The sequence below is a fragment of the Panthera onca genome, chromosome B4 (genome assembly GCF_046562875.1).
Source record: "Panthera onca isolate mPanOnc1 chromosome B4, mPanOnc1 haplotype 2, whole genome shotgun sequence".
NCBI classification, from domain to species: domain Eukaryota; kingdom Metazoa; phylum Chordata; class Mammalia; order Carnivora; family Felidae; genus Panthera; species Panthera onca.
In genome coordinates, this window is record NC_138345.1 from 68,583,698 (window position 1) to 68,597,304 (window position 13,607).

At 38.1% G+C, this 13,607-nt stretch overlaps 1 protein-coding gene across 2 annotated transcripts in view; it reads left to right on the forward strand.

Moving 5' to 3' along the window:
- Positions 1 to 13,607, forward strand: part of PDZRN4 (PDZ domain containing ring finger 4) — a 363,093-nt gene that overhangs the window by 220,455 nt on the left and 129,031 nt on the right. Inside the window, exon 1 of one of the 2 annotated variants that reach the window (XM_060657915.3) lies at positions 2,784 to 2,984. The exons of the other annotated variant lie outside the window; for it this stretch is intronic. Coding sequence (XP_060513898.1) covers positions 2,916 to 2,984 — 69 coding nt within the window. The 5' untranslated portion in view covers positions 2,784 to 2,915. Of the gene's footprint in view, positions 1 to 2,783; positions 2,985 to 13,607 lie in introns of those variants that run through there. 2 annotated transcript variants of the gene reach the window in all.

Consider the following 13,607-nt stretch of genomic DNA (forward strand, 5'->3'; position numbering starts at 1 on the left):
AGAAGTATATTTTGCAATATATACGCAACAAATGTTTTTGATGAATTTTTTTTGCACAGATACTTGGAAAGGTGATCGTCTATTCTCTGCGTATTTTTAAGCTATAACATCCCATATTATTACCACCCAAGAAGATAGTATTTAATCCATTTGTATTTTTAAAACATTGTTCGGATTAACTCATTTGCCCCTATGTACTTCTGACTTTATATTCTAACACAAAATTTTGCGGTGCAGTCATTGGAAAACCTAAAGCCTCACATGCTAATGAAATTCAGGGAACTTTGGAATTATGAATTCCCTTTTTCTTCAATTCTGTGGAATGATCCCATTAATAGCAGAAGATGGAATCCTTCCAGAGTCTATGGGCCACAGGCAGCACGTGATAAATGATTAAAGAAGCTACCTCTGCTTTCTGAAATAGAAACAATAGAACAGGGGCACCAGTAACGAATAAAGCAAATGGCCAGGAGAAATTGCTGAATGAATAACTTCAGTTTGAAATGACTGACTTCACTGGAATGCTCATTCTTTACTTTCTGGTGACTGAGAAAATATTTTTTAGACTTATAATTGTTTCTCTTTTCTTTGAAAGTGAACTACAAAGTATTGTGAGAAGAAAGCTGCAACAAGCAACGGTGGCTTTAATAATTAGGTTTCCTACTTAGCTTTCAAAACCTGTCTCATGAAGAAGTTTTATAAGTAGAAAAAGCAAACACTTTCACTGATGAATAGGTGAACCATCCTTGCCTTACTGCATTCTAATTCCTTTTAAAGCACAGAATTTAAGCATCTGAATATCATTTAACTCTTTCACAGTTGAGCAATACAGAATCCTCCAAAGAAATAGGCAGTGCTCACTTTAAGGATGTGAACTGCAGGGGAAGAACACTTCCTTGGAAGTAGTGATAGAGGCTCAGAGAAAAGTAGCATTTTTTAAAGCATCAAATATATATTTTTTACCGCTGCACCTAAGGAAGATGGCTTCTGCTTGTTGACCCCCAGTGATGCCCGTAACGGTCCTTTGAGATACCTCCTTGAAAACATTCTTTCTGTAACGGGATCAACATAATTAATATCTGCTACAAGTGGTTTCTAATTTTCAGGAAGTCCTGGTGAACTTTGTTCGTATGCAGTGTTCCCAATTATGACACCACGTTCATGTAGGTCTCTCAGCTTGGCTTCCATCCAGGCTGTTAGGTGAAATTAGGCCCAGAAAATCGGATTATTACATCCCAAGGGAAAGGACTGATAAGCAGCAGATGATTGCTCATCTCCTTGCTACTTGCTGGTGTTGAGGTGTTACTAGTTGCAAAGCCAATTTGTTAACAATTAGTACTCATTAGAATCATTTCCTGTTATCGATTCTAAACATTTGACAAAGCGCTTTTAGGAAATTGGACCCCAAAAAGTAGCTACACATAAGTGACGAGCAATTAAAAATCTTCAGGATCCAATGTAATTCCAAACCAGAGTCATCAGTTTCCAAGTAATTATTTTTGCTTTGGAACCCACCTGCTATCCTGTCCAGTTTAAAGATGTGCTGGAACAAGGACATACTTCTTAATTAGCAGAGGTTGTGGGTGAGTCAGAATAGGAACAAAAGGAATTTTCTTTTATTATCCGCTTTAGCTGTTTCTAGTATATCTTTAAGGGACAAAAATTGCCAGCTTGCAATACAATCTATGTATTTGTGAGAGTGTGAAATTAAATGCATTACTTCTATTATCTAAACATCCAAGCTTAGTTTTTAAAAGTCTGTGTTCACCTTTGTACATTATGAACTCTAAATATAGAATCATAAATGGAGTCATTGTGCATTACATTACAATTTAAATATTGCCAGTGTCAGCTTTCTGAAATATTATATATGACTTTAATAAAATTAGCATAAATACCATATGCATTTGAATTTTTTTTCTTAGAAAAGGCATTGTATTCATCTGATTTTTAAATATAGACTCACATGCTTTATAGTGCTACAAATTCATATTCAATAGATATGCCTTTATTACCTAATTAAAATATTTATTATCTGTACAAGTATTATCTCTTAATACTTGCTTAAATGTTCTTTACTTAGACTAAGAAAATATGCCATATTTCCTCTGTGGTAGGTAATGGTCTTTACACTTTTTTTTTTTTTTTTTTTTTTTGGTAGGATCAGAATTAAAACTGAATGTTAGCCCCCATCTTCTGTTCCTTTGCCACATCACTCCCTAAATTTTCCTTTGCTTCTGTGTTTATTTTGTAAATGTAAATAATTGCTCCTCTTCATCCTCCCCTAGACTTACTAAGTGCTGAAAATATTTCTCCTCATTGTTGCAAAACGTAGAGATGTGAACTAAGTGTATTTCTGTTTCTGAATTTCTTATTCCCATATTAAAACCTTACATCAACAGAGAAATTAAGTGTATGTTCTTTTTTGAAATGCCCTATGCTCATCCCTGTATCCTTAATAAACAGAGATGGTATTGACACAAGTGAATTTTGTTTAACCACACTACATTTGCTTCTTAATTAGTGAATATTCATCTGTCATCAGCAGCAGCTATGACACCCCTCCCTGCTAACATGTTCTGTCATAAATAATCAATGAGGCACTATTAATATTCATGAGCTGGAATCTGTGTAGTCATGTGCACTGATGCAGAGACAGGGGGAGTATTGCCATGAACTGACTGGAAACTCTGTGTGTGTATCCGCGAGTGCGAGATACTTAGGGAAAGCGAAGAGCATGCTGCTGCGCACCACCCTGGCTTGTGCTTCCTGCTAACAGCGGTTTGTCTGTGTTTCTGGGCTGAAGTGACTGATGAAAAACAGTAGTCAAGTCTGGAGGGTGATTCCCTTTCAGTTCACTTGCCTTTCAGTTCTGGGGAAATTAGAAGATTTGCTCTCTGTCTCTGCTTCTTAGAATGGGCTGCAATTTGTGCACTTTTCAGAAAAGAGAGGAACACTACAAACTGCTGTATGAAGTTTCCCAGGTGAGTGCAGGGTCTGAGACCAGCAACTAAACAAGCCAGGCTTTGTGTTTGTCTGAAAGATGGTAAATGAATTGTGGCTAGCTTTATTTTTTCCTTTCAGTAGATTTCAGGATTGAGGGCAGACTTGCTCGTTGGGGGCTTTTTATTTTGGTTTTGGGTAGCAGTTTTCAGCTTCCTTGCCACTCCCCCTTCAGATGACTTCCTGTGGGATTCTTTTTAACATTTTTTTTTGTGTCTACTGCCAAGATGTCAGTCAAGTAAAAGGAGTAACACTGAGATCCAAGATGTCAGTCAAGTATAAGGAGTAACACTGTAATATTTTGAGACACTTCTTTCATTTTGAAATAGTGTTGACATTTGAAAATCAAATGTATCATTGGTACATTAATATTGGGATTTAATAGGTCTATGATCTCAGTTATTTTGAATAGACAGGAAAAGTTTCTTGCAAAATCTTGTTAGCCAGAGGAATTATTTGGTAATTAGGAATTTTTGCTTTGGTTTAAGAGGAAGACCTGGTGTTATATGAGGGAAAAAAAAAAAAAAAAATATATATATATATATATATATATGCATGCCTTGGCTTAAAAAAGAGATAAAGGGATTTTCTTATCACCTGTTCTTAGATCCTTTTTGTGTGTTTTTGTATGTTTTGTACTAGAAATTAATTTCTAGAGCTTATTACAGTATCTGTTTGTGGTCTTAGGGAAAGTGTGTAAATTCAATTGTCCTTTAGTGTATATCTGAGGGCTTTTCAGAATAAAATAAAAACTACATCCCTAGCCTTCATAGTTTTCACAGAATTCCATTAATTCACCATTTTATCTAAACAGGTTTCCCTGGGGTGTCTGCTCAAGTCCAAATTTGTTGTTTGGCAAAATAAAGTTTATTCCTTCCTTCTCCCGGTTTGTCCCAGATGTGACACAACACTACTTTTGTTTTTAGACAGTATTGCTGATGAAAGACAACGTTTGGGATGTTGGTGGTCTGTGGGCACAGCAGTAGCCCAGTGCCCACTGCCTACTCGTTCCCTCAGATTTCCCCCTGACGTGATTCATTTCACAGTGGGCTAATTACAAAGTGGATTTGCTACACATGAAACAGCCTGCTCAGTTGCAATGTTAATGCACATTTTCATGGTAATGTGATCAGAGGCTCATTAGCCAGTTTCCAAAATGATCCTCTGCATTAATTAAATATAAAAATGACTCCTTTATCACCATAGAGAGGAAAAAGAAGATTAACATTGTTAATTACACTAGGGGCAATACCTTTTGCTTAATTTTTTTTTTTTTTACTACAAACTTGCAAGGATGGGCTAAAATAATGTTCATTTCCTAGATAAGCTCTCATCCACTTTGCCTCATGAAAACAGTCTCTAGGTGGAACACTTTCCTTTAGTTTGGTTTGTTGGAGTTTGAGTTCTAGTGTTGATTTTCTTTGGGTGGTGGGAGAGCAGGGGAGTGGATTAATCAATCTGTTTTTTTCTCTGAATTACTAAATTGATATAAAAGTATAATATGGAGGAAGTGGTAGGTGTCATCCTCCCTGATTATAGCTAGGTTAAGCTGTTTGCATTCTGCTAAGAAATCAAGCAGGATTGCTGCATCCAGGAAGGGACTACTGTGTTTGTTGAGGAGCAAGAGTCTTTGTTGTGGATTTTTAAAATGCTTGTCTGTGAGTTTTGTCTTTAAGTGCTTCCTCAATCTTGAGAAAAATGGATAAGCCATACTCTTTAATGCCTCCACCTATACTTCTCTATATATTTGTTTTATTTCTCTACCCGAGTTGTAGTACTTACGATCTTTAATAAAGGAGGTGAAAAATGAAGTATTAGCTTCCATTTAACTGGCTTTTATTAGATAAGTTAAAACCCCAGCTTAAAGGTCTTGCATGCGTTTTCCAAGGGGAGCCCTCCTACAGTTTGTCCCCAGCTTTGCGTTCTATTTTATTGAGTTAATGGAATAGATAAGATATCAAAGGAAACCAGTGATAGGCTCATATAATACACTGGAGCCCGTGTGGTGCTGCAAACTAGTTTCTATTTTTATTTGGAGGAGAGGCAGCTCAGAGCACACATCAAAGTGAGCGTGTTCTTAACCAGGTGTTCAGGGGGGCACATAGCTGCCCGCATAAGAGAGGGTACTATTTACAAGAGTGACTTGAGATTGGAAGCCAGAGTATTTCTTACTGGTATATTAAAATGAATGAACTCACACAAACATTAACACCGGATTCTCCAAATCATATGTATTTATAGACTTTGTAATTCTCAGATCGCCTACCTTTTTGTTTCTTTTGTTACTATCTCTTAAAAGCTAAGACAAATTAAGGTTGCCAGGAGATGTGGAAATTTAAGATTAGTGGTAAATACTAAACACATGGCCATGAGCAAAATATTTATGTCTCTGTAATGGAATCATTATGATATTGGACTTTTCACATTTTCTTTCTGTATTTAGCGATCTGATAAGATGGGCCAGTTTTCAGGTGTATAACTTCAGTAAACAAAAGCAAATGTGCCCACTGAAGAGTCTAGGGAAACAGAATGATGTGCTTAGGTGTGAAATGAGGTCAAGTTTAGATTTCGTTGATATTTTTTGTTCTTATAGAGAAGCTAAGACTTTCAATTGGCAGAAGAGAGGGAGTGTCATTTCAAGAAAATTATTTTCAGCTGGGGCTGGGCCAATCAGGCTCTAGTATGAACACAGATGGGAAGAATCTAGGATTTGGGTAGATCCAGTAATCACACGCAGCAATTTCCATGCATCTTTATACATCTATTAACTTTTATATGTGCCTGGGACATCGTTGTTATCTGCAGTGACTTATTTTTTTTCAAAATAGGTTATTTATTAACCTCTTAAGAATTAATAAATGAGTAATTTGAACAGTGCCCTTCTAGGGACATGAACCAAATTGCCTCTTCCATATTAATCTGATCAAATAGCCCTCCTGGACCAAGAGAGCTTCAACAGCTTGTCAGTCATTTCTGAGCTAATGACAGATTTATCTCTGAGTGAGATTGTAGGATAATACCTAAATCTATTGACTTCTTAGTTTGATTTTTCATACATAAATCCAATGTAACTTTTTGAGTGATTAAATAACAGAAATTATCAATGGGGTGTTAATTGGCATTGAATAACATGTTCAAAATGTGGGCAAATATTTAAAAGCTCATACTGTTAACATGGAACTGTTTATAGGATTTCGTTAAGGTCTTTTAATGTGATATGCGAGATTCTTCTCTTACTCACTTGCCAAATTAGAGAAAATAAATTGCCTTCAATCTCCGGAAAACCACAAGTAGATACTGTTGCATGACACAGACTTGATTTATTCATTTGACTGTTTTGGCGCAGCTCGAAGGTCTCCCCCACAGCCTGCATCCATGAATTAGCAACATGTGCTGAAACATAAGCTGCATTGAAAGTAACAACAATATTGACAGCCAGTGATAGTGACCGTTTACTACTAAGTACCCAGCTAAGCACTTTTTTCCTAAGCAGTGTTTTACTTAATCTTCACAAAAACCCAATAAGGAGTTTTAGGATTGCTTCTCATAATTTTAAAATATGTTAAAGTGTCCTTTACCCTATATTGAGTTTCTTAAATCTCATTTACTCTAATTACTGTCCTGTATCCCTCAGAAATGTATTTTGTCACATGTTATGTAAACACAACTCATAATGTCTTCACCTGTTTGCCCAGACTTCATCCCATCCCCACATTCCTTACCACCAGGGAGGGACTCACTGCCATTGCTATCAATAAAACACAAAAACACTGAATTAAAATGACACTTCTGTTTTCTTCATGCACACAGTGACTCTGGTCATTTTACTTCTGCACATTCCCCAGCGTCAATTCAAGCCTTCCCATAATCACGCTTTCTTTTATTAACTCTCTCTAATATTGTGGTAAGAACTTTCCAACTTAGAATTTGTCAGGAATGCTAGTCGACCCTGATGGCTATTACTGGAATATTTCTAGGAAGCACCAATGACTCCCAGTTCCTATAAAATAAGGTAAAACTTCTCCTATTCCAATATATTCAAGGACCTCTCGAGCCCATCCCAGGTTCTTTCCCATCTTTCTCTCCTTCCCATAATTCAATTTATAAACCCTCCAGACCAGTCTTTTTGCTTTTTTCATTAAATCGTCTTTCCAGCTCAGATCCTTACAACTTAATGCTTTCTCTTCAGCTTCAGCTTCAATGGAACTCTCCCTATCTCCACTCTTTCCTTCCATCACTAGCTGTACAGACCCTGATTCTTTGACTCAAATATTTTGAGTCAAGAGTTTTTTGCAATTCGTTGTGTTTTTTTTATTATTTTTTTAATGTTTATTTTTTACAGAGAGAGAGACGACATGAGTGGGAAAGGGGCAGAGAGAGAGGGAGACACAGAATCTGAAGCAGGCTCCAGGCTCTGAGCTGTCAGCACAGAGCCCAACACAGGGCTCAAATTTACGGACCGTGAGATCATGACCTGAGCCGAAGTCAGACGCTCAACCGACTGAGCTACCCAGGAGCCCTGCAATTCATTGATTTTTTTTAAGATGTGTATCCTACCACATTGGAACTCTTGTAACATTTTACTTTTTTAGGGTTCCTTTTTCATGTTCATCCATCTAATATTATAGTCAGTAATTTGTGACTGGACTGTGAGTTCCTTGAAGGCGGCTCAGGTGCTCGTCTGTCCTTTGACCTCCACCTGCCAACAGATGCTCACTGAGGGCTGCCTCCCTATCTTGCATATCCACAGCCTCTTTAGAGTAAACCACCCCACCCATAGCTCCTGGTGAAGGACCACATCACTCTGCCCTCCTCTCTATCCCATGCTTCACAGCTAATTAAACCAGGGCCAATCACCTGGTGCGTGAAGTGGAAAGTTCCATGAGGTCGTTTCGGTCTCAAGAATATGTACAAGACAATGTACTGGTCTCAAAAACAAGCATTAGTAATGGGATGAGGATGCAAAGCGTTGCAGAGAGAGGAGGCTGGAAGCAAGTTGGGGAGCTTGGAGGTCTGTGAGGCTCAGATCTACAAGAGAATTGGAAACAAGTGAAAATAAAGCACGTGGGTCATGGCAAAGCGAAGCATAAAGAATAAATAGGTCCTCAGAGTGGCCTCATTTTTCTAGTTCTAGTACAATCCTATAATAAATCCACATTTAATATATTTGAGTGAGGTGTTTGTTCCTTACAATCAGAAAAACAAATGAGGACACATCACCATAATGTCTTGCTTTTGTCACTGACCCAGCATGTGTCTTCAACTCTAGACAGGCGGTTCAGTTCCATAAACTTCCAGTAAACTCTGATTGCCTGATATGTGCCAAGTTCTGATCTTTGTCATGGAATGCAAAGACAAATGTGACAGTCCTTGCTTTTGAGAAATGTACACTCTGTAGCAAAGACACAAGAGCAGAGAACTTTTGTATGATGCTATAAGTGAGGCCCTGAGTGAGCAGAGATATCACCAGACTGCTGTAGGAGTGCAAAGGTGCTCAACATGCTGGGGCTTGAGGAGTTGGGGAGGAAAAAGGAACCCAACACCCCAAAAGATGGAAGGGCAAAGAAGGTGATGATATGTGCGAATGGACTTGGAGTAGGAGACCTGCATTCTGTGTTACTCATGTCTAAAGCCAAAGGCAGGCTCCCAGACAAGACCAAACCATAGGGAGTATCCCGTATCCTGATTTTCTGTGTGTGTGTTTGTCTTTGTTTTTAAAGGAGAGATCCCTCTGATGATAGGTAAGTGTGTGGACCTGGTTGTGGTGTGTGTCTGGGGGCAGCTGAGCTGGAGTTCAGGATGGTGTTCTCCAGCAAGACTCCAAGGGATGCCAAGGTGGGGAGCTGTTGCAGAGGTGGGTTAGTGGTAGAAAGAATGTAAAAGGGAGAGAGGAATTGAGGCCAATGAGGAGGTAAGTTCAGTAAGTTTCTGCCTTGTGAGACTGGGTAGACGTAGCAAAATTTACCAAGAGAAGAGAGTCATGGGGAAGAGAGAGAAGGGATGGCTGTTACATTCATTTATGGGCTATCTGACAATGTCAGGCAGGCAGTGAATGTGCAGAATGAAAATTTGCCACATGTGTATGTGTTGGATAAGATCACCCAGAAAGATGTAAACAAACGAGGAGAAAAACTAAAAAGTGAGGACGGCTGTGAGCCAAGGACATCATATTAAGACACAGGAAAGAAGAGAAGGAGAACAAGTGAAATTGTCACAGAGGGAGAAGGAGGCAGGTCAGAAAGCTGAGGGAGAAGCCAAGAGGGGAGAGTTTTAAAAAGGAGTGGCTGCCATGCTCACACACACTAGAGTGTGTGAGAACCTCAGCGTCTTTGAATTTGAAAATTCATCGTGAGCTACCCAGGTCCCTCTTCAGGAAGGACTTGTCACCCCAGCTACTGAGAGTGATGTCAGTGAAGCACACCAGCCGTCAGCCCCTCCAGAGACTGTCTTCGCTGCAGAGGTTCCTCACCCAAGGTTATTACCCTCCCAGGCGGCCCCCATCCCCTGACAGGCTGGTGCAAGTGTATAGCACCTGACCATTTCAGCCTAGGCTGGGTTGGTCCCAGAGACAATTCCTGCTCTGGAGCTCCCTGGAGCTGTGTCTGAGTCTGCATACCGGTTCAGTTCTTCTGAACCCTTCTTCAGTTCAGCCCAGTCCTGCTGCCTGCTTTAGCAAACTCCTTAGCAAACATCTGGCACACTAACTCTATCTCAGAATCGGCTTACTGGAGAACCTAACCTGGACAGACGCCAGTGATGATGATTACAGAGCATTGCAGGACAGAAATGTGGACAAAACCCAGTAAGCAGTGGGTTCAAACAAGGGTTGCACTGTACCCTCAAGAAGTTGCTCTGAGATTAGGCAGATGATCGAAAATGGAGTTACCGCTAACATTAGAGCACAGATTTTCTTAGCCTTTTTAGAAATGTATAAAATTACTTAAAATTGTGAATGTTAAAAGTGAAAGTCATCTTTTCCTTTTAAAAGTATGGTCAATTGATTTCACATATTGAGCCATGCTATTCAGATAGTGGTGATAATATAGTGATTAGGAAATAAAACATGTACAGTGAGCTAGAATCTCCCTTTTCCAAGACTTTTGAAGAAAACCTTAGATTGTTTTTGATATGCAAAAGGCCCAATATAAAAGTAAATATTTTTAATGATTAAAATTAATTTAGGTAGTTTTGATAAGGAAGTGCCTTTCCCTACTTGAAGGATCAGAATATCACATGTTGTATTGAAATATCAACACCTAATTTCTTTATATTCTCACTACTTATTGAACTGATCTAGACCTAGGGAAAGGTCAACCATCTCTAATTGCATCTTTCTATTTAGATGAAATGCTGTAGGAAAACATTTTCACTGATTCTGTATTACATGCAAGGGCACATGTTGCTGAAAACTTAGCTAATAGACATGCTGAAATGTTTAACTCTTCAACGCAATTTGCTGGTTAAGTAGGATAATCGGATGAGCAAATCCTTTAATTTCAATTTTTGTTGAAAATATTTCTAAAATATGTGATCTTATTTACATAATTACTTAACATATGCACATCTGTTACTCATTTCCAATGATGGTAGACAGTAACAAACGAGCCACATATCTTTAGCAAACAGTGGTTCCTGAACTTTACTAGAGGAACTGTTCCTGAAGATTGATAGTGAAAAATCCTTCTGCAACAACCAATCACTGTCCAGTACATTCATTTTGTATAAGTGGATTTTTATATATTGAATTTTTACAAGTCATTTTTAGTAGGTATTCAATTAATCTGATTAAGTTATTAAGAAAAGCCCAAAAATTAAATCACTAGGTAGTTGAGAAGAGGCTCTGAATTATGGTTCTGTGCAGGATCCCTATCTTGGAAACATTGATGATTCTTGGAGAAAAGGTGAGCAGGATGCCCAGAACAGGATCTGCCTCAAATACCTAGTCTTTCGTAGACACTGTTTCCTCCATCATTCATTCTAGGGCTTGCGCTATAAGAATTTTAGGTGTTACTCTTAATAAATGTCTTCCAGTGGTTCGTGAGGATTTAGGTACCACTGGGTGGTAATTTTGTCTTCAGATTTAGAATCCTAGATAATTCAAGTGCAGCTGTGATTTTCATATTTAAATGCAACATTTTCAGAGTCATCGATATAACCTGCCCCGTCTCCGTCTCCCTTCCAGCTGTATTCATATCTTCTTTCTTACTTCGATCAATCTCAATGTGGAATAACAGCTTTAAAAGGGTTATTATGAAAAGTTCATTGTTTCCTTCAACAAAAAGCTTGAAAGGTAGCAGCCCCATATTCTCCTGTGTTTCAGCATATAACATCTAATTGCTAATTTGTGCCATTCTGTAACAAGCTGTAAATCTTGCTTTATGGTTGTTTGGGTCCTAGTGAAGCGTCCCCCCCAACACACTCTTCTGCTTTATGTAGCTTTTTAGAAATACCGTAGAATTTTTTTTTTAAGAAACTTTCTCTCATCTCAGTGGAAATTAGATTTTTCTGAACTAACCTCTCACTTCCAAGCCTCTTAAGCATCTGTTTCAGGTAACTTTATTAAACAAAACAACTCTTTCAAGGGTAGTATGTGAACAAAGAGAATTTCTAAAATACTTAGTGTGGTTTTAAAAATAATAAGTCTACAGATGAAAGACCACTGTTGTAATCAGTGATAGTAATTTTTCCTATAATTGAATCATGGTAGGATTCAGATACTAATATTTTTTTAAAGTAAAGGAAAGTTTGGGAAAGAATATCTCTCATTGAATAACCACAAATAATTACTCTGTACCTACTTTGTGCTCAAAGCACGAATATTAGAAAACAAATGCGGAAATGCATGACCTTAACACAGTGGACATTGCAGAAGAAGGATGGTTCTGTAAGGTACTTACCCCTAGGTAAGGATAACCTACGGGTCTTCACGAAACAGCTTAACAAAGGTTCTTATTTCAAATGACCTAGGCTAGCAAAGTTCATTTTTCAATTCAGCATAATTATCATATATCCATTCAGTCAAAGTTAGTGTGTTAAGGATGTACTGTAAAAGCAAAGTCATAGAATATGACTAATAGGACATATTGGTGGGGGCCATGGGGCAGGGGGGGAGGGGAAGAGTAGCCTGACTAACCAGGATATGGGATGAGGATAATTGAGTGTCTTGATCTCCAAGCAAAAATGAGTGAACTTGGTGCCATCATCACTGCAGGACATTACACACCCTAAAGATACAAGCCAATAGAGTCTCTGAATCAACTTAAATAATAGAATATGTGTAAATACTGTTTGCTTGGCACTTTATTTAAAAGAACACAGCCACGATTTTACTTGGAGTATGGAATTCACCTCCCCCCCCAAAACAAACAAACAAACAAACAAAAACGAAGAGCAGAAACAGACCCACAAATACAGAGAACAAACTGCTGGTTGCCAGAGGGGAGGGGTGGGGGATGGGCAGAATGGGTGAAAGGGAGAGGGAGATACAGGCTTCCAGTTGTGGAATGAATAAGGCGCCATGATAAAAGGTATGGTATAGGGAGTATAGTCAAAAGTATTGTAATAGTGTTGCATGGTCGCTACACTTGCAGTGAGCATAGCATGAAGTGGAGACTTGTGAAATCACTATGCTGTCTACTTGAAATGAATGGAACGCTGCATGTGTCAACTATACCTGAATAAAAACAAGTTCACATATAACATCACAGTTGTTTGCAGATATCTAGAAATATTGTTGACCCTCAATGTGACTTAGAAATTTGAGTAATTCTTAAGACTTGCTATTTAAGCTATTAATTTAAAAGCTCACATGTAATTTTTAAATATTTTAAAAAACATCTCATTGTAATCAGAAAAAGCACAGCCATGTTGAGTTGATGCACAGTGGACAGATGTTGCCACTCATTCCCTAAGTATGTTTCCTTAGTGACTCATTTATAATGTTTGAAGTTGGTTTTGCCTTTGCAATTGAATCTTAGTGTTAAGACAACATGAAAAATAGCGAAAATGTTTTACTCTGTTGGCACATGGGGTGTTACTGTTCGATGGGTGTATGCTAAATACCAAGCACAATGTGGTAAATAGGAGAGGCGCTGTGCATAGACACAAGAACATAGGCTTTGGAATCAAGGAATAACAGCACTTACTTCCTCTCTGAGTTAGTAGTTACATAACCTCCTTGAACCTTTGTTAAATTGATTAGTGTCAACCTCGAAGTGTGCTGTTGAGGATTAAATGAGATCATATATTCAAAGGGCATAACCTGTTACATGGAGGCCATAAATGGTAACTTTTGAGATTATGATCTCATTTCAGTCCAACAATAATCTTGTGAAATATATAACATCGTCCCCATTTTACAAATGAGAAAACTGAAGCACAAAGTAATGAAGTGACAAATTCATACTGTCAGCAAGTGGAATACATGGAATTCAAATCAGGATCTGCCTAATGCCAAAGTCCATGTTCATTTTATTATAAGTATCAAATATCTCTCCCTTTGAGCTTTCTATATTTATCCACTAAACTGATCCATAACTACCAAGCACCTCACACAGAGTAGTCTCACAATAAATATCTGATAAAAGAAGAAGGAAGAAGTGGAA